The sequence below is a fragment of the Podarcis vaucheri genome (assembly GCF_965113315.1).
Source record: "Podarcis vaucheri genome assembly, chromosome: Z".
NCBI lineage: Eukaryota > Metazoa > Chordata > Lepidosauria > Squamata > Lacertidae > Podarcis > Podarcis vaucheri.
This window is the reverse complement of record NC_138758.1, coordinates 31090740-31111913: the sequence shown is the minus strand read 5'-3', so window position 1 is coordinate 31111913 and position 21174 is coordinate 31090740. Positions and strand designations below refer to the sequence as shown.

Genomic DNA, 21174 nt, shown 5'->3' with positions numbered 1-21174 from the left:
GTTTCACTATTAAAGGAACAGTATTAATTTTCTGTCAGGTGGTGTTTCAGGTTTAAACAAGAACTGCCTATTTCTTCCTTTTTCCATCCTCACTACTTTTCTCCTCCCTCCCTAATTGGCTAAGGGTCTCCAGTAGGATGTCCCAATGGTTTGCAATCTCCTCCATATGATTCTGACCCGCACTGGGTACTGCACCCAAGAACTGGAAGGAACTCCGGACATCATGCAGACTAACGCTCCCAACCCACAATGTTTTCTACCTTCAGGCAGGTTGGGGGTTTTCATGCAAAGTATGCACTTAGGTTCTAGTTATGTATGCATTTCATTTTCTGCCCAGGCTTTGGATTCCCGCTCTAGTGCTTAACTATAAACGACGCCCCAGTGATTGCTGCAGAGCAGCACTGGGCTCCCATCCTGTCCTCGCCTATTTGGGCTATATTTGCAGAGCATCCATTCTGGCTCTTTACTGGCACCATGGGGAGGTCCTGTCTCATGCCATAAATCATCACCATAATAAATGAGATCTGAAATACTGCTGCTAGTGTGGAACATGACCTAGAAAGTCTGCTGTCCACCTGGAAAGCATTTGTCTTTGTCTCCTAAAAATGTTCTGTCCCTCTGGCAGGTGACCGGGTCAAGCAAACCTTACAGGTTCTGCAATGTGCATCAATTCCCCCTCATTTCATCACAACTCCCACCCTTGAACAGGGGCAGGAGTGATTGCTCTGCTCTCCCAGTGCACATTCCTGGGGCTTCTCACAGAGACCCAGCTCACTCTACCGCTCGATTTGCTCCGTGGCCATGGCGACAGATCCACATTTACTCAAACACACTTTGAAAGTGCTTGAAAACTTGCAACACGCCACACCGTGTTTGTGCATTACTCATCCTAAAGCTGCCAATTCCTGCCTTGTGTTTCTTGGCAAGGGGGAAACGTGAGAGTCTAATAGTCTCATTCCAAACCCATGTATGGCCTGCTGCTATCAATGTGGCCTGCTGAAATGGGCCAGGATTCCTTCCAAGCTGTGATCTTGGCATGGTCTCCTGTGTTATTATCCAGACAATTAACTTAAGACAGAGCACAAGAACACCCCAACACACCTGCCCTGCTCAGTACAGCGAACGCTTTCCTTCTGACATTAAAAGGGACAGAACAGACGTCAAGCAAGAAAACTTGTGCAGAAAGCCTGGACTTCATTGGTTAGTACAGGAACTCTTAGAGAAGCAAGCAATGCTTGATGGCAGAGCAGATCCTGCATATAAAAGGTTCCTGGTCTAGTCAATGGCAACTACAATTTAAAATAGCTTGCAGAAGCATAAACTGGATTGAATCAAAGGTCCATCTTATCTAGAATTTAGTTTTCACAGTTGCCAACCAGATGCCTCTGGGAAGCCCACAAGCAAGTCATGAGTGCAATGGTATTCTCTCATTCAGGGTCAACAGTAACTGGTATGCCGATGCATATTGGAGGCAATATAGCCATCATGGCTATTGGCTACTGATAGCGTTATCCTCCAAGATCTTGTCTAATCTTCATTTAAAGCCATCTGAGTTGGTAGTCATCACTAGGAAGTTCCATATTATATAAGAGAGAGAGAGAGAGAGAACCTTTCCCTATCCATTTTCTCCATTCATATCTCTATCATGTCTCCCCATCCTCAGGATTTTTCTGAACTGAATAATTCCAAATATTATAACCTTTCCTTGAAAGCATTTGCCCTGGAGGCCCCCATTGGGGCAGGTGAGAGTGCAAACCAGTAACAAACCAAGAGATGTGTACGTGTGAAAATTGACTAAGAAGAATAACTGGGACCGGCACAGGATCTGTTGACCACAAGAGTTGTGGCCTAAAGTCTGTCTGACGTTTAGCCCCACATGCCTCCTGCAGCATCCAGCGGGAATTATAAATCTATGGTATAAATGCATTTGAGATACCGTGAAGAGTTCTGGTTGTCTCACCTCAAAAAGGATATTGTAGAGCTGGAAAAATATCAATCAAAATGATCAAGGGGAGGGGAGGCAACCTAAGGCCCAGGGGCCGGATGCAGCCTAATTGCCGTCTCAGTCTGGCCTGTGGATGGTCCGGGAATCAGCGTGTTTTTACATGAGTTTTTATAAATCCTTTTATTTAAAATGCATCTCTGGGTTATTTGTGGGGCATAGGAATTTGTTCATATATTTTTTTCAAAATATAGTCTGGCCCACCACATGGTCTGAGGGACGGTGGACCGGCCCACGGCTGAAAAAGATTGCTGACCCCTGATCAAAGGCAACTCTCCTATGAAGAAAAGTTGCAGAGTTTGGGACCCTTTAACTTAGAGAGAAGGCAAATAAGAGGTGACATGATATTTCTGTTTATTAAATTTGTATACCGCCCTTTGTCCACAGATTCAAAATAAACACACAAAATTATAAAATTATGCAAGGTAATTTTATGGAAAGCGTGGAGAAAGAAAAGTTTTTCTCCTAGTCCATGGCACTTGAAATTGCATACAGCCAATGAAGATGAACATTGGATGATTTGGGATGAAGAAAGCACTTCTCCACAGAGCGCATTATTAAAGTATGGAACTTACTCCCATATGAGGCAGTGATAGCCACTGACCTAGAAGGCTTTAAAAGAGGATTAAGCAATTTCATGGAGAAGGCTTTTAATGGCTCCCAGCCATGATGGCTATGCTGCAAAGCTTCTGAATAACAGTTGCCGGAAATCACTGGGGGTAGTGGGCTCTTGTGCTCAGATTCTGCTTTTGGGCTGTCCACAGGTATCTGGTTAGCCACTGTGAGAACCAGATGCTGTCTTGGTAGGCCATTGGCCTGATCCAGCAAACTCTTCTTATGTTCTTATGCGGACCTAGGTGAGACCCCTGGTAATCTGAAATAGCTGCTGCCAATGCAGGAAAGCCAAGCAGGATGGCAGCCAGCTCTGTTAGAGGGGCTCTCCACTCCTCCCATCCCCAGACCCAATACCATTGCACAGGCTCATCCCTGCTCCTACTAGCTATGGCGGCAGATGTGCCGCCACACAAGTCAGCCAATTGCTTTGGGTGACTTTTTCTCCACTTTCTCCAGCTTTTTGTAGTGAAGTAAACAGAACTGTGCGCAGCATTCCGCATTTGATTGCATCACAGATGCGCATAAGGGCATTGTGACATGGGCAGTTAAAGTTTCAGACTCTTTCCTAATGATCCAGAGCATTTTTTAAAAATCACCTTTTCCACAGTCAAAATTATCTGGCAGCAGCAGTGGTCATGTTTATACAAAGAGCAACAGGGACTGCAGTGGTTTTTAAAAAAAAACAAAATGAGAAAAATATGCTCAGAAGCATACAGAAGGAGAGGGACACTCAGGCTGCATTCACACCATTATTATTACAGTGGTACCTCGGGTTAAGTACTTAATTCGTTCCGGAGGTCCGTTCTTAACCTGAAACTGTACTTAACCTGAAGCATCACTTTAGCTAATGGGGCCTCCTGTTGCTGCCGCGCTGCTGGAGCACGATTTCTGTTCTCATCCTGAAGCAAAGTTCTTAACCTGAGGTAATATTTCTTGGTTAGCGGAGTCTGTAACCTGAAGCGTATGTAACCCGAAGCGTATGTAACCCGAAGCGTATGTAACCCAAGGTACCACTGTATTATTATTATTATTTGCCCTTTACGCTAAGGTCCCAGGGTGGCTTACAGCATTAAAAGCAACCATTTAAATATGGTTTAGGAAAGAAATACGGCTCTCCTAAATTACATATTAGTTTAATATACTTATGTAGAACTCTATTTACCATTACTGTGTAGGCATTTCTCTGATGACCTTCTGTGCTCTTGTTTTGGGGAAATAAAATAAAACATATTACAATTTAAGGCACTATGATACCACTTTAAACCGTCATGGCTTCCCCCAAAGTATTCTGGGAGCTGCAGCTTGCAAAGGGTGGTGAGAGTTGCTAGGAGGAACCCCGCCCCCCATCTCCTTTCAGATCTACAATTACTAGAGTGCAATTCAATCCTTCCCAACAGGGGACACTGGGAATTGTTACTCTGTGATGGGAATAAAGGGTCTCCTAACACCTCTCAGCACCCTTAACAAGCTGCAACTCCCAGGATTCTCAGGGGGAAGCCATGATGACTATTTGAAGTGGCATCAGAGTACTTTAAAGGTATAGTGTGAATGTGGCGTCAGTGCAGGAAAAGCACAGCTTTCTCCTGATTCCAGCTGCCCTCTGCCAAAGTGGCTTCCCCTGTTATAAAAGAGTTCCCAGATTCTTGTTTCATATGTTTCCATGTGTAGGTTGGTTGTGTGCAGGTAGGGGATGAGACCCAAATCTCCTGACGCCTTTAAAGACCAACTAATTTATTAAGGCAGAAGCTTTCATGGAATCTGTGTTATTTTTAAAGTGTCATCAAGTTATTGGGTGCCCCCACCCGCCAATGTAATTTATAGCTAAGCTATCAGATAATCTCCCTTCTCAAAAACATGCCCACAGCATTGCATTGTGGGGTTGTGTTCTTGTTTTCTATCAGTGTGCAGCAGGTCACTGCAACCCCATGCAAGGAAATGATTTATTTATTTTTTTATGGAGAACAGATAAAACCTTGGGAGGCCAATTGGGAGAGAGGGAAGCTGTCCACAAAATGAGGTTCATATAACTTATTTCCAAACACCAACAGCTGCTTCCTGCTCCTGCTCCCTCATACTTCCACTTCATACCCTTCCAGGGTCAGTCACTTAGTGTAAATATGGATCCGGGACTCCAAGCTGCCCAAAGTCACAGAAATACTAGGTCTCATTTGCTACTGTGGATTCTGGTGGCTTTTGAAAAATGTGCTTTCCCCTTTCAAAAAACTACAATTTCCAGCACCCTTAACAAACTATATTATCCATCATTCTCATGTGCTTTAAATTTATGGGGTGGATCTGCCCTCTGATATAGCTATATTATAGCCATTGAATTTCTATTCTATTCTATTCTATTCTATTCTATTCTATTCTATTCTATTCTATTCTATTCTATTCTATTCTATTCTATTCCAGAAGAGGAATCTCAAGGGGTGTCCAGTGTACTGTCTATTCCTGTTGTGTTGGCTGAGTTTCAGTTAGTAAGGTTTGAGGATATGGACAAGGTGCTTGGATCGGTCAGGATGATGAGGTGCTCTGTACACTTGCCCCTCTTGGCTGATAAAAACTAGGAGGGAGGGGACAGCTGGCTGGGCCAGAGGGGTGATTAATGCCTCCTTGCGAGAGGGGGTGGCAGACTGACAGTGGTAAAATAACGTGAGAATCACCTTCAAATACAGTGGTACCTTGGTTCCCAAACGGCTTAGTTGTCAAACAAATTGGTTCCTAAATGCCGCAAACCCGGAAGTGTTAAGGTTTGCAAACGTTTTTCGAACGTCTGACGCGGCTTCCGCGGCTTCCGCTTGAGTGCAGGAAACTCCTGCAGCCAATCAGAATCCGCACCTTAGTTTTCGAATGGTTTCAGGAGTCAGATGGATTCCCGGAACAGATTAAGTTCAAGAATCAAGGTACCACTGTATCTGATGGGTTGAACAATGGAAAATGGAGGAAGCTTGTTTTCTGCTGCTCCTGAAGGAAAGACCCAAACCGATGGATCCAAATGACAAGAAAGGAGCTTCAAACCAAACATCAGGAAGAACCTTCTGATAGTAAAAGCTGTTTGACAATGGAAAAGACTCCCTGGGAAGGTGGTGGACTCTCCTTCATTGCAGGCTTTTAAGTAGAGTTTGGATGGCCATCTGTCATGGATTATTTAGTTGTGATTTCTGCATTGTGGGGGGTTGTACTAGATGACCCTACAATCCTATGATTCTATGAATGTACACTATGGTAAAAGGAGACTGCTGATGATTACTTAGAAAATTGTGGCAGTACACAAAACATTCTGGCAAGAAGCCAAATGTAAAAGGTAATTCCTGGGTGCCAAGATCCAAGTTTGGGGCAAGTACTCTTTGGTGAGAGAGCCCCAGCAGAAATTTAAAATCACAAAGTAAGCAGCAAAAGCATGCAAATATGTATACACTAAAATATACCTTTGTGAGTACCAAAATTTCCCTTTTCCCCTGGCATGGAAAAAGGCCAGACGTTTGGTAAATTAAAAATGGCTAGCTTGCAAACTATTCAAAGTTCAGATTCATATGCTCCAGAAAGTTGCACAGGCAGGAAAATTCGGCTTAGTTTCAAAGTGGTGAAAGTTCCTAAGTTACTGGTATAAGAGTTACTTGTGAGAGCCATGCGACTAAGTTGAAGCAAGCAACTTGGCTTCTGCACACACTGAGTTCATTAGATAGCCTTACGGGACCAAATAATTGATTCTAGTCCCTTCCAAGCTAGATAATCTAGCTAAGCCTGGCAGTACAGTTTGCTCTATGGTTTTAACCCCTTCATGCTTTAATTAATTTATGCTTCTTGGTTACACGAGGCTGGTTATCCCACACTTTAAAGGGCATCAGTAAGGAAAGGACAGCAGGAGGAGGTTGTACCGCCTGGGAAAGGCAGGAGCCCTGGCTTAATGTGAACTTAAAGCTAAGGAGATTGGTTGTAAATATTTGGACTAATGCGCCTTCACTTGATATTTTTACTATTTCCCCACCCCCTCATCCTGAGAGAGCATCTTAATCTGAGCTCAAAAGTTTTTGCAAAGATTTTGGGCCTGAAGGTACTAAATCACATCTGAAGGACGCTTTTTGAAAGGAACAAGCTGCCTCTTTCCTTCCAAGAAATGGAAGATGATTCATTTATTTTAAAATGTCCTCAAAACGAGGACATGCGGGAGGGGCGGAACACATATCTGCCAAAAGCAGTTTGTTGTTTTACCACACACACACACACACTTTTCTGGGAGATGGCACCAAGGGATGAGTTTGGCTCTCTTGCTGTCCTGCAAATTATTTATGCCAGCAAGGTTATTCATAAGATTTCTGGAAGGGGAACACACACACATATACACAGCTTAAAACATGACCTCAAAAGGGCAAAGTCCTCAGATTAAAGCCGCAGGGAACTGACTGTGTTTGCTCAGCAAAACTGAAGAGAGGATCTCCCAGGGACCACCTCCTAACTGGAGGATCATAATACTAAGGGATGACAGACCATTTAGATAACATTCCCTCCAACATTCCTCAGATGAAATTAAGGACATTTCTCACACCGCTCCCAACTGACCCTTCTCAACCCCATATTTTTGTCCATCCCCATCAAGCACATCCTATCAGAAGAAGGGTAAGTGCTGCTGCAACCACTGCGCCAACAGGACACAACACACACAGAGGCGGAGCTAGCTGCTCAGGCACCCAGAGCGGCGCACATGCTGTGCACCTGGGGGTGGGACCGTGGGGGTGGGGCAAGTGTCCCAGGGTACGAGCCGCCCAGGGTGTGTATGGAGTGAGCTGCCCATGGCGGGCTGCTTCCTGGGCGGTGGCGGGGAGGGAGCCACGCCGCTTTGCCAGCAGCCTTCCTCTCCTCTTCCTTTTGACAGTTCAGGGGAGGCTCCCCCCCCCAGGAAGCAGCCCAGGAGCAGGGGGCAACGGCGCGCCATCCTCCCGCGTCTCCCAAGCCTCCCCCAAGCTGTCAAAATGAAGGGGGAAGGCTGCCTACAAGGTGGTGCAGCTCTGCCCCTTCCCTGACAGCTCAGGTTAGGCTTGGGAGTTGCGGGCAGGCGGTGTGCCAAATGTCACCCCCCTCAGTGATGGCACCTGGGGAGAACTCGAGAGCGTGCTCTCCATGCAGTTAGTGGTTAAAAACAAACAAACACCAACAAAAAGTCCTTTAAAAACGGGGGCGGGTTTTAAGGTCCTATTAGATTCAGCAGGGCTTACTCTCAGGTAAGTGCAGTTAGGGCTGCAGCCTTTGTGACCCAAGTTTTGGGTCCTTTTTAGGTTCCGGATGTCACTGCTTTACACCCACCCCCCAATATTTGAAAACGTCAGCTTTGTACTTATACACAAATTGGCTGGGCACTGCATTCTCTGTGTCTTTATCAATTTATTTAAAGAACAACAAACTGGTGATTGCTTTAACTTTTTGATATGTGGTGATTTGAATCATGAGGATGCATTAGAAGAACTGCTGAGTCTTGAATGAGTCTTGCTTTGGAATTGAGGACTTCATTACATTTTCTTCTGCCTTTTCATTTTATTTTGTCCTAAGGGCTTGTTGGAGATAATGTGTAAGTGTGGTGTCAGCTCCCTAAAGAAAAAGGTCGACAACTCTGGGAAACAGGGGGGTGGGGGAGCGCCGGATATGCTTAAGACGGCCCTGATGGCTCCTATCAGCCTCGAGAGCCAGCATGGCCAAACATCAGAAATTATGGGAGCTGGAGTCCAACCACATCTTGAACACCACATGTTTCTCATCCTTGCCTTCATGAGACTGTTCACAAAGAATGCTTCGCTCTGGCATCTGCTACCTGAGGCTGCTGCCTCACTCTGCCATTGGTAGTGCTGGCCGTGCTGCTGCTGCTGAGGTATTAACCCTGCCACAGTTCCTGTTATACGATAATAAAGTTGTGGTCCTTGTTAACCCGGAGGCCTGCCCAGATGTTTAGAAAGTTGATTTGAATTTTAATCTGTTTTTAACCTCTTGCTACTTTAATTTTTTGAAAGTTGTTGATTTTCTTATATAACAAGAGGAAGAAATCAATAAAAATGTTTTTTAAAGTCTTTAAATTGTTTTTAGCTTTTCTACTTGATAATTTTAGCATTTTAGAAAACTGCATTAGGTTTTTTTTTACAATCAAGCCAAGTATGAATTAGTATTATTATTATTATTATTATTATTATTATTATTATTATTATTATTATTATTTGCACTGGCTGCTGCACAGCTCTGTGTAGAGCACTTTCAGAGACAGCTACAATTAGTCATGATGATACTGTGGTTTGATAATTTCCTTATTAATTTTATTGCTTTTTATTATTTGTTTTATTGCTTGCTTTTGTCAACCCTTCTACTACTGTTTTTATTATCATCACACAGTATCTTCATTTTTCCATTGTGCAAATATGATTTTGTCGCATACCTTTGAGCCTGGCCACAGAAATTCAAATGCCTTAGCCCCTAAGCAATGAAAGTTTCAAGTGATATGGGGTTTCCAGATTTTTAAAGGACAGAATTCAGGCTTGGTACTTCAGGAGCAGCACCACAAGCTACCTCAGCAGTTTAAACCTATCAGAGGAACAAAGCCAATCCTATGTCCTCAAGGGATAAACAGGCAGCTGGCATAAAACAATGAGTCTAGAATATTTAATATCCTCTAAGCCACTCTAGATTTACAAAAGAGGGAGTAAAGGAGAGGTGTCAGCAAGTAACCAGTCCAAAATGAAATGCAGAAAATGACTATATTTTTAAAGTTCCCTAATGAATGGCTGGCAGAAGACGCACGCCTGGATCATTTATTGAAGGGCTGATGGGATGTTGCTTAATTAATTAGATTTGCTGCCTTTCAATCCAGAAGGATCTCCAATACCACTTATATTTAAAATAAATCAAGTATCATTACATGGCAGTGGGTGGTGGGGAGGAATACTTCTCTTTCTACCTCATTCAATCTACAGCATTTGCTCTGGTGTGGTGTATTTTCACAAAATCAGTTTCTGTGGCTGTTTCCTGAGCTTCCACCCCACTGCATCTCAGAGTGCTTACAGCTCCATTCTCCAGGACAGCAGATTGCTTCACTACCCAAGGGCAGGCATGGAAGAGTCCTGTGCAACTGCCCTTGTTTCAGGTGATTTTGCTGGCCACAAAAGACAGGATCTGTGAGTTGTTGGCTGGAAGCTAAGAGCATCTGAACAGCTCTGAGTGGGGCAAAAACCCATAGCCAGCAACCCCAGGGTTTTCAGACAAAAATCAGGTGCTTAATAGGTATGGGGGGGGGGGCTTTTGAGAGATCCACATGCTCTGTTCTATAAGATTTTCTTTGAGCTGATTTGTTTAGTCTCTTTTCTGATTGGGTTGAATTCGAATAATGAGGCAGAGTTTTATTTATGAGAGGCAGTGTCCTATAGTGGTTAGAGTGGCGGACTAGGACCTGGGAGAGACCAGGGTTAAAATTCCCACTTGGCCATGAAGCTCACTGGGTGTGGCCAGTTCCTGCCTCTCAGTCTAACCTACCTCAAAAGACTGTTGTGTGGATTAAATGACAAGGAAGGGCATGTATGCCACCTTGAGCTCCTTGGGGAAAAAGGTGAGATATAAATGCAATAAAAAAATAAATTATTGCACATACCCTCTTCATGATAATTTTAAACTGGGTTAATTTTTTAATGTTGCAGTACAATACTTAAGGGAAGTTGAGGGGAAATGCTGCGTCAAGGTTGTTCCGTCTGTTAAAATAGAAGGTCTTCCCATCTTAATTTGTTAGGATATGGACTTCTAGCACAAAGGAATCACAAACCCAAAGGAAACTTACTTTTACTGTACACACTTTGCTTACACTCCAGACCAGTCCTGCCACGCAGTTCATCATTCAATCATTCATACCCTTTCACTAACATTGGCTGTTGCAAAAACACTCAGCCAGTTCCTCAAATAGAAATCTACAACTGTGAGATGCACAGGAATGTATAATACAATACAGCTCTGTGGTCCCTTTATCACCACCAAGGCAAACTTTTACTGATGGTAGAGCTCAAGAACGGCCTGCTGGATCAGGCCAGTAGCCATCTCATTCAGCATCCTGTTTTCGGTGGCCAAACAAACGCCTGTGGGAAACCAGCAAGCAGAAATCTCCCCTGCTGTGTTTTCCAGAAACTGGTATTTGTAAGCACTGCTGCCTCCCAATGTCAAGGCACAGCATAACCTCCATCATGACAAGAGGATTTATCAAATCCTCTCCCCCACCCCACCCCTTTTGGACATCAGTCCTACAAGAAATCTTCAAAATAACAAAGCAGGTTGTTATGTACTGAGCTGAATCCTAGAAAAATAGGATCCAGAATGCAGCAGTCTGATTGGTTTGCAGGAGCCACCCAATCCAGCTCCTGGATGAAGTGAATCAGCAACCTGATTGGCCTTCAGGAGCAGCCCGGAATTAGCCAATCACACGGGACCCTTTGTGTAAATAATGTATACAGTGGTACCTCTGGTTGCGAACAGGATCCGTTCTGGAGGCCCGTTCTCAACATGAAAAGCCCGCAACCTGAAGTGCCATATCTGCTCAGGTGTGCGGTGTGATTTGGCACTTGTGCGCATGCGCGAAGCAGGATTTAGCACATGCGCGAGCGGTGAAACCCGGAAGTAACCCTTTCTGGTACTTCTGGGATGCTGCGGGACACAACCTGAAAAAACTTAACATGAAGCAAACGTAACATGAGGTATGACTGTATATAGCTAGACGTTTTGGGGAAAGTTTCATTCATTGCTACTATGACCTGAATAAAGAGCATGAAATTCACACTTGACTCCAAGTATATTTCACAGGTATTAGAAGCCATTCCAGAACTGGCCCTATTAAATATGTTCCAAGACAACAAACACACACTCACAGTACAAAGAACTCATAAGCCACTTACTCTCCCTTGCACCATTCATACCTTCATTTCCAGTTTGGGAGGCACTCTGGCCTATATCAAATTAATATATACTTAGAATAGATCCACTGAAATTAATGGTCCTTAGCTAATTATGTTTATCAATTTCAATGAGTCTGCTCTAAATATGACTAACACTGAATATACCCCTCCGTGTATGCCCAGGGGTTTCCTGTCCTTGTATCACGCCGGCAACTTCATGGCCACCTCTTTTCTTTTGGCAAGGAATTCTGAGCATGCTCAGAGGCTGCCTGTTTTGGCAACGTACATGGCTAATTACTGTCTGCAGTGTCTGTTTTACTGAAAGGCACTCATTACGGTATGCACAGAGTCTTCGTGCCGTGGCACCAAGCAGGCAAGAAACAGTTTTTTTTATTGAATGAAGTGTGCAAAGTAAATCACTTCTGGCTTCAGATATACCAGCTCCCTGTTTTACCAAGTAACTCTGCTGAATCATTACAGTTTCTTAAAGGGCAACACACAGAATGGGCACAACTCAAACCTGTCGAACTACCACCATAAACAGCCATATGCTATACTTCTTGGTTGGAAAAATTTATTGTGAATGCTACATTAAACTGATGAAAGCTTCAGGATTTTGATAAACTGGAGGAATTACTTAAAAAAAACAAAACAAGAAAGCTATGGCAAACACCAGTCCCGTTCCAATTGTGTTCAAGTGCATAGGAGAAAGAGTGAACAGTTTCCTCCACTCCTTTAAAATAGCAAAACATTACGTATTATTTACTTACTTACTTACTTACTTACTTACTTACAGTATTGTACTGCTTTTTAGGTGGATCTCACAAAATGTTAGTGAAACCTATGTGAAATACCATACACAGTGGAATACTATTCCTACTGCATGTCCATGAGCTACTAATACCATTTCATGTCAGATATTAGATATTGGCAAATGCTAAATGCTAGTGCACACCAATTATCAAGTATTAGCAGCTACTATAGCAGGGGTTGGGAACCTAAGGCCCATGGGCCACAAGTGACCCATGGGGGTCGTTTAACCAGCCCCCAATCTGCCCCCAAACCAGGCCGCCCACTTGGCGAGTCCCTGCGCGCTGCACTAAACCAGTGCAGCATGGCGTGGTGACTCCCTTCTGCAGTGCCCAAAATCGTGTCTGCGCAGACGCAGACGCCGAAAATCGTGTGTGTGCAGACACTGAGGTCAGAAATCGCGTCTGTACAGATGCAGATGCTGGAAATCACGCAATCCAGCCCACAGAGGGATCTTCGCTGGAGTGAACAGGCCCAGGTGAGGTAAACCTTGCCGACCCCTGTACTATAGCATGCTACCCACCAGACACCACCAGATACTTTGCGTACCACCTATTAACTACTGCAAAATAGCTGTTATCAAATGTCAAAGAGTATTTTCCTAGATAACCACAGGATATCACACATGAATGATTCAGACAATATTTAAGAAACATTCAAGCATCCAGCAAATTTCTGTAAAATATTCACCATCAAAATTCCAATTTTAAGCTGTTATTATGTCACTTTCCTATTAATGAGTAGCTGCCAGTTGTTGTTGTCTATTGTATTTTAAATTATGTTTACTGTATGCATAGCTGTCAACTTTTCCCTTTACTTGCGAGGAATCCTATTCAGAATAAGGTAATTTCCCTTTAAAAAAAGGGAAACATTGACAGCAATGACTATGTGAAAAAGCAATAAAATATATTTTTAAAAAGTTCACAGAGGAACGTTATTTGGATATATTTTGGAGTCTATTTGTTTCAGCTCCATAAATTGGCTGTGAACATAAATGAGCTTCTTTCATTTTATGATTTGCAATTATAATATGGCCAAAGAAGACCTAACATTTCAACAAGTGATGCAATCCCACTCACCTGGAAGTCAGCCCTGCTGAATGCAGTGGGGCCTGCTTCTGAGTGAACGTGCACAGGGTTATTGGGCTAACCTTTATAGGCAGCAAAGCCTCCATTTGGTAATTTTTTAAAGTGGAAGAGAAGCAACTACTGTTAATGTCAGGAGAATGTTTGTGACTATGTGTGTGTGAAAGCACGAGGGGGGTAGTATAAAAAGCTTAAGGTAAAATGGGTTTCTGTCTATATAGATTCGTCTCCAGGCCAAGGTAAATTATGAAGTGAGGCATTTTTTAAAAAAGAAAGCAAACAAGCATTTCATTGGACTGATATTTGGCAAAAGGAGCATTTTTGTGCAGGCGCCAACCTCGAGGGCTGGAAGAATGTAGCACATTCCTCGGGGTCTTTTAAGATTGAGAGCAGGGCTGTTTTCTTACTCTTAGCACAACCCTTCTCAAAGGCGACCATTTTAAAGGCCAGAAAAGAGTTGGGTGCACCCACAGGAGTATTTGATGCGATGGTGCAGAGGAGCCACACCGCTAAGGGGCTCCTTTCTACCTTAAGGTGACTGCAGGGAAAACTCTGCCAGAACCCACGTGTTTTGGGGTGGGAGGAGTGTGGCACCCTGCCAGAAGAGATGGAGCCTTGTGGGTCTTTCCCTGGGCCCACATCAACTCTCCCCTGAAATTGCAGGTGATTGGCAAGGATGCTCCGGGGTCAGACTAATGGTCTCTCTAGTCCTGCATCCTATTTTCTGCCCACAGCCCAAGCCAGACATGAAGGTGGCAAGCCTCCTTTCCTGTGGCTCTCTTGCAGCTGATATGCTCTGCTTTTTTTCTGGGGGGATGCAGGGGTACCCTATCCCTAAACATTTTGTGAATCTTTGTACTTTTGTCCATTTACTGTATTATTTTTCCTGATTTGAACCCTAAAATAGTGATTTTCTTGACTCAAGATTGGCTGCAGGACACTCTGGCAGCCAACCATGGAAGCTGTGCCAGATATTCGGCCTCCGAAAATCATTCAAAAACCAGAACAATCATTTACAGGTTTTCGATAGTTCGGGAGCCAAAACGTCTGAGTTTACAGGTTTCCGAGGTTCCACTGTACCCTTAAACATTTTTTAAGAAAAAAGCACTGGATATACTACCTTAAAAGAATATGGGTCACATCTACACTGTGATGTTTAATGTGCTATATAATTTAATGTGCTATAATACCCCCTTAAACAATCAGGGCTCACATCCCCACAGAATTCTGGGAGCTGTAGTTTGTTCAGGGTAGTGAGAGCTGTTAGGAGGCCTCTGTTCCTCTCCCAGGGCTACAATTATCAGGAATCTCAGGAAAGGAGAGATTTGTCAAACTATGCTGAAAACTGTAGGGGCCTGCTAACATCTCTCAGCACCCTGAACAAATTACAGCTCTCAGAATTATCTGGAGGAAACCACGATTGTGGAACCATAACATTTTAAATGCATAGTGTGAATTTGCCCATGAAGTTTCGTTCTATGTCTGTATTTATAAGCCACCTTTCTGCAAAGGCATCCAAGGTGGTCACAAATTTTAAAATAAAGATGGCAACCGTTTTGCACGAGGGCTTCTGTTCCTGTCCCCCATGCATGGCTGTTGAGCGTGTATAAGCCCACCTTGCCCATTCCACTCCCAACCCCCATTCTGCCCTTTTCCAGGTCCAAAAGGACCCACACATTGGAGGTTGCACATCAGTTGGACTCATGCAAAATGGTCGCCATCTGTACTGAAAGGAACACACATCAATTGTCTATTTCCTTACATTTATATCCTACCTTTCTTCCACTATGTAAACACCCAGCCACTGAACAGCAAGGTAGTACCCACTTGGACATTCAGAACAGCACCCTGAGAGTCACCTGTTGGGCCTATTTTCCAGGGAACATCCTTGATTTAGAGAAGCCATCCCGGTTTCTGATTTGATTCTGAAATGTCCCGCTTTTCCTTAGGACGTCCTTAGGATGTTGGCGAGAATGGAGCTATCCAACCCCCCAAGCTGTCTGAAGGCATTCCTGTATAGGGGAGGGGTTTTTATGTTTAATGTTTTATCATGTTTTTATATATGTTGGAAGCTGCTCAGAGTGGCTGGGGCAACCCAATAAGATGTGTGCGGTATAAATAGTAAAATTATCGTTATGGAATGGATGTCCCTATTTTCATCTGAGAAATGTTGGAGGATATGTACTAAGTGCCCCTTCTGGCGCTGATGCCATGAGTCCCTGGCTCCCTTGCTTAAGCCTAGAGCTTTATTTTCAGCCAGAACTTAGTTTTGGCCCCTTCTAAGAGAATGAGGCAAACATTCATAGTGAGTTCCAGCACCTCTTTTTCTAGAAAAATAGCACTGCTTATTTTATGTATTTATTTACTGAATTTATATACCTTATGCCATATTATAGCAAACCATCATTTGCAGACATTTCCTATTCCACAAATGTGTCATTTCTCTCTCCATAGCCATCCATAAAATGATTTACGTTCTATTGGGGGAAAAAACTTTCTTTTGTGTGTCCTCCTGGATTAATGGGCAGCCAAGCCTGTTTGATAACTGGCAGCATAAAGCATACACCCCCCCCCTTAGGGGTGTGCAAGAGTCCCAAAATTTGCCTTGTATCTGCTTCCAAGTTGCTTTCTTGCTCTCTCCACTCAACTCATATTGTTGTTGTTTTATTTGTTTGTTTGTTTATATGCAACCTTTTCCCCAGACTGGGACTCAAAGTGCTTTGCACACATTAAAATAACACAGATAAGATACAGAAAGCTGAAAACATACAAAAAGTATTTTAAAAGTAATTAAAACAATACCAAAAAATGGTATTGATATACAGATAATAAAGCCCTATTAAAAACCCTTTCCTTAAAAACCAGCCAGTTCATAGAATCATAGAATCATAGAGTTGGAAGAGACCACAAGGGCCATCGAGTCCAACCCCCTGCCAAGCAGGAAACACCATCAGAGCACTCCTGACATATGGTTGTCAAGCCTCTGCTTAAAGACCTCCAAAGAAGGAGACTCCACCACACTCCTTGGCAGCAAATTCCACTGTTGAACAGCTCTTACTGTCAGGAAGTTCTTCCTAATGTTTAGGTGGAATCTTCTTTCTTGTAGTTTGGATCTATTGCTCCGTGTCCGCTTCTCTGGAGCAGCAGAAAACAAGCCAGTTCCTAAAGGCCTGCTGAAACAAAACAGTATTCACCTGCTGGCGAACCCTTAAGGTGAACCCTGAGCTATTCTGCATCCTGCATGAAGCGAAACTTGAACTTTTCTCTTTCTTGTATAAACTGGGTGAAATTTATAGGCACAGCAGCCATTCCAGCATGGACCAAGACTGCCATATTGCAGGTAAATAGGTCCCCACAAATAGGAATTTGTTTTGTGAGAAGAAAAAAAGGAAAGATTGACTTTTCTCCACAATCCTCCATCTCCTGCTCTTTGCTACCTTAAAATCGCGAAGAGCTGTCCAATTGGTCTGCATTATTGCTTGCTTGCACATTTTGCTTAGAACTTTTCAGCTTTTCCTTTGGCCTTTTACCTTTCCAGGGCTTGTGACCTCTGTCAGTCTCGCAGGCCTCCAAGAGTCCCCAGAACACAAAGCTTTGCAAAACGTAGGGCTCTGAAGAGCATTACAGGGTTTATCATTTTAATATTTTTTTAAAAAATATCTGCTGCTAGGCTTTAGCAAAACAGAGCTCCTGCTGACATGTTTGCATCATGTTGCCCCTCTACACTGCCCCACCCCTGCAGAAATTGACTTCTTTGGCTCACACAACAGATCTTTGGACCAATTCGTCCAAAATGTTTTGAAAAGAGGTAGCCATTTAAACCAATCCTTTCAGACAGCAGAGGCAGTTACTTCAGCAATACAGCAATTCCTGGCAATACAGCAATTTCACCAACAAGCTAACAATATCACAGTATAGGAAGTTCATTCTTCATAACTGATTGATTTTCTAGCCATGGCCAATAAACAGTATATCTGCGAAATAATAGGCACTTTAGTACTCATGCATCCAAGTACATACATTGTCCTCATCGAAATGCTCTCCCATAAGTCTTTCTGTCTCATTTATTCTAAATTTACCATTTCTCGAAAAAGGTTTTTCCATTAGATATTCTGTAGAGGTAAGTATGATTTTGCATGGATACTGCAAACAAACAAACAAACAAGCAAGCAAGCAAACAACCTTACGTGCTTCAGTGCAACTGTGGACTTATCCACAGTTACTTTTTGCCCCACACTTTCCAGGCATGGTCCATGCTTTAAAGCTCTATGTCCAAGTGCTCTCTTTTTTTACCTGTGAAATCCCACTCTTTAAAGCTCCATTGGAGCAAGGAGCAATCCCCAGAAAACCCCAATTGATGTTTGTTGCACTTTAGCTTTAAAGAGTGAGTTTTCGGACTACTTGACCTTGAAGATCCCTTTCGACTCTACAATTCTGATTCTTCAGCTGTAGATTCCCTCAATTCTTTTAAAATTTGCCTCCTTGTTAAACTCAGTCTGCTCTCTTCCTCAGTTTGATTACACCCATATCATACATTTAAAGCATGATTACACTGCTTTTAACAGTCATGGAGAACCAGAGAGATACAGTTCCCTGCACCCTTAACAAACTACAACTTCCAGCATTTTTCATGACTGTTACAGTGACATAATAGTACCTTATATCTATGGTGTGGATGGGATGCACGTGAGTCTTTCTCACTACGATGATGTTTTCTGCTCTTTCTTTGCATTCAGATGACTTCCTAAGTTAGGGATAGAAGTCCAGCTCAGCTTGCATTTTAATGTGAACCTTTCTAACTCACACACATACATGCACTACAGCTCTCCTTCAAAATTTAGCACTTCTTTCTGAAGAAACCAGAGGCCTTTCTCCTGGGCACGGTTGGCCAATTGGTGCTAAAGAAGGATAGAACTTTCTTTATGTATGCTACAACAGCAGCAAGAATACTTATTGCAAAGTATTGGAAGACACAAGATTTGCCCACCCTGGAAGAATGGCAGATGAAGGTGATGGACTACATGGAATTGGCAGAAATGACTGGCAGAATCCGAGATCAGGGAGAAGAGGTGGTTGAAGAAGATTGGAAGAAATTTAAAGACTATTTACAGAAATACTGCAAAATTAATGAATGTTAGAATGATGTCGGAATGAAGTTAAGTGGTTTTAGCAGCAATGTTACAAAGGAGTATGTAAAAATGGATTGTTAACAGGTGAGAATTTAAAGTTATAATATATTAAGATAAAGGATTAAGATAAAAACAAAGAGGGAAAGGATTTGCTGAATTAACTAACTGAACAGGAATACAAAAAAGGGAGGTGTGAGGAGGTCAGGGAAACAAGTAAATGAAAGACAAGACATAGAAAGATTGATTTGTTTTTAATTGTTTTTATTTTTCTGTATTTTGTATTTTCTCTTTTCTTTTTTCCCCTTTTTCTTATTTTTGTAACCTTTTCTGAAACTTTAATAAATATCATTTTAAAAAACAAAAACAAAATTTAGCACTTCTATACATTTTGTGTTGCAGTTTTCCAATCCCCTGCCCCAAAATATGTACAAAACGCACATATCGGGGGACAGTGTGCTTACAAATGCATAGATGTGTTGCAATAGCATATCAAGAAAATATGCTACATTAGGTAGAACTGCTTGCAAAAATGTATATATTAGGATAAAGTGCTCCCTAAATGCTGGTAATTTCTTGTGAGGACTTTTAAAAATCTGACAAACTGAAATTAAGATTTGGAAAACGAGTAAGTAAAATTGCCTATCTGTATTTAAGACTCATATTTTTCTTTAGCTTCTTTGGGTGGGGGAGGAAGGGGACTCTCTTGTAAGTGAACTCAAACACTCATCCCCCATCTAATGCCAAATGTTTCACAACTTGAGAACCAAACACCAAGGGTTTTTATCCATACTGTACTTACCTTTTGCCCTGCACTTTCCAGGCACAGTCCTCGCTTCCATGTTCTGGGTATGCATGGGCCTTTCTTTGTCCTGCTGTTTAGGACTGAATCACAGCAAACATCAATTTGCATTTTCTGCGGACTTCTGCTTGCTCCGATTGAGCTTTAAAGAGCAGGTTTTCACAAAGAGAAAAAATTCTTTATGTAGTGCTAGCAGTGCAGACACTACATGCAAAACATCAGTAATTCATTCTTTAAAGAGGTGTTCATTATACTATGGGAATTTGGTGCTTTAAGTAGAACCATAGAATCTTATAATCAATTGTAGAGTTGGTTGGAAGGGGCCATAAGGATCATCTAGTCCAACACCCTGCAGGCAGAAATATGCAACTGTCCCATATAGGGATCAAACCTGGGCATTATCAGGACCATGCTTTAACCAGCTGAGCTAACTTGATTTTTATTTTTTTTTACAAGACAAGGAAAGCAAAGAATCAATGAGTTTGAACAAGAATGGGAACTAGTTAAGAATTATTCTTAAAGCAAGGGATCTGTTGTACAACCAATCTTCTATACGTACAATATGACTAATTTAATAAGCCCTAACTACTATTATGATTGGACATGGGTGGCGCTGTGGGTTAAACCACAGAGCCTAGGGTTTGCCGAACAGAAGGTTGGCAGCTTGAATCCCCGTGATGGGGTGAGCTCCCGTTGCTCAGTCCCTGCTCCTGCCAACCTAGCAGTTTGAAAGCACCTCAAAGTGCAGATAGATAAATAGGTACCGCTCTGGCGGGAAGGTAAACAGCGTTTCCGTGCCAGAAGTGGCTTAGTCATGCTGACCACATGACCCGGAAGCTGTATGCCGGCTTCCTTGGCCAATAAAGTCTGCGACTGGACCTAATGGTCAGGGGTCGCTTTACCTTTACCTTTACTGTTATGATTATACTGAGCATGAATAGTCCCAATATTTGTACGTTATTGATGGTCGGTCTGTGCATCCATTCATGCTTATTGGACTTTTCCAGGATTCAGTACACATGAGAGTTTTGCATTCCCCCCCCTTTTTGCGTAATAAAAATTAAAATAAAAATTAAAAACCTGAGCTGGAGTTGTGCTTTAAATATCACCTCTACTGGACGACCTGCCTGCAGATCCCAGATGCCTGTAGTGCTGGTGCATCTCAGCTTGGGAGATACGGTCAAAGTTGTAGATTTGGCAACAATTTTCATGCTGATTAAATCGTTTCATTTGCAGCTTGGCAGTGGAAAATAGCTTTCAGCCAGGCAACTTTCTACATCTGGTTTTCATTAGAGTGGAACATTAATCCCTTTATGCTTTAAAAGCATCACACAACGGGCACAGCCTCTGATTTGCTAAATAGCATTTGAAGAGGTGGCTGGTGGAAAAAGTGGACTAATGGGGCACTTACAGCAAACATGCCTTGAAAAGCAGCCTCTGATGACTCACCTCCCTGCCGAAACAGGGACTGGAGAGCAATCTGCCACCAGAGCCTTTGCAGGGCAGAAGGGAAGGAAGAGGTTCCATTCATATTGGGACCCGTGTCTGAAGTCCCAGAGTTTTTGGGTGCAGGGCACCCATAATTTATGGAATTAGTAAAAGTTAGAATTAATCAAGGTTTGATTTACTGTACCAAACACTGCTGGGTTAAGTTTTCCCGACAATGAGCCAGCCCAGCTTGACATAGCTTGCCAGGGATAAGCCATTAAGAAACAAAGGCTGAAATGGCCAGTCATTAACCCATCAATAGAAGAAATCAACAAGACAAGAACTCTGCCTTGCACAGAGAGGGAGGTTGCCAAGGTTACAGAGAGCAATGATGTCAGCG

At 42.8% G+C, this 21174-nt stretch overlaps 1 protein-coding gene across 10 annotated transcripts in view; it reads right to left on the bottom strand.

Annotated features, from left to right (window-relative positions):
* The window catches only part of LOC309523944 (rho GTPase-activating protein 20-like), an 89077-nt gene that overhangs the window by 43542 nt on the left and 24361 nt on the right, over positions 1 to 21174 (bottom strand). Inside the window, exons 1-2 of one of the 10 annotated variants that reach the window (XM_082208224.1) lie at positions 20980 to 21130; positions 19347 to 19429 (exon numbers count right to left, since the gene is read on the bottom strand). The exons of 5 other annotated variants lie outside the window; for them this stretch is intronic. In XM_082208224.1, the coding sequence (XP_082064350.1) occupies positions 19347 to 19429; positions 20980 to 21082 (186 nt within the window). In that variant the 5' untranslated portion in view covers positions 21083 to 21130. Of the gene's footprint in view, positions 1 to 18075; positions 18166 to 19346; positions 19430 to 20455; positions 20573 to 20979; positions 21131 to 21174 lie in introns of those variants that run through there. 4 more of the 10 variants (XM_082208220.1, XM_082208225.1, XM_082208226.1 and 1 more) reach the window with 4 other exon arrangements.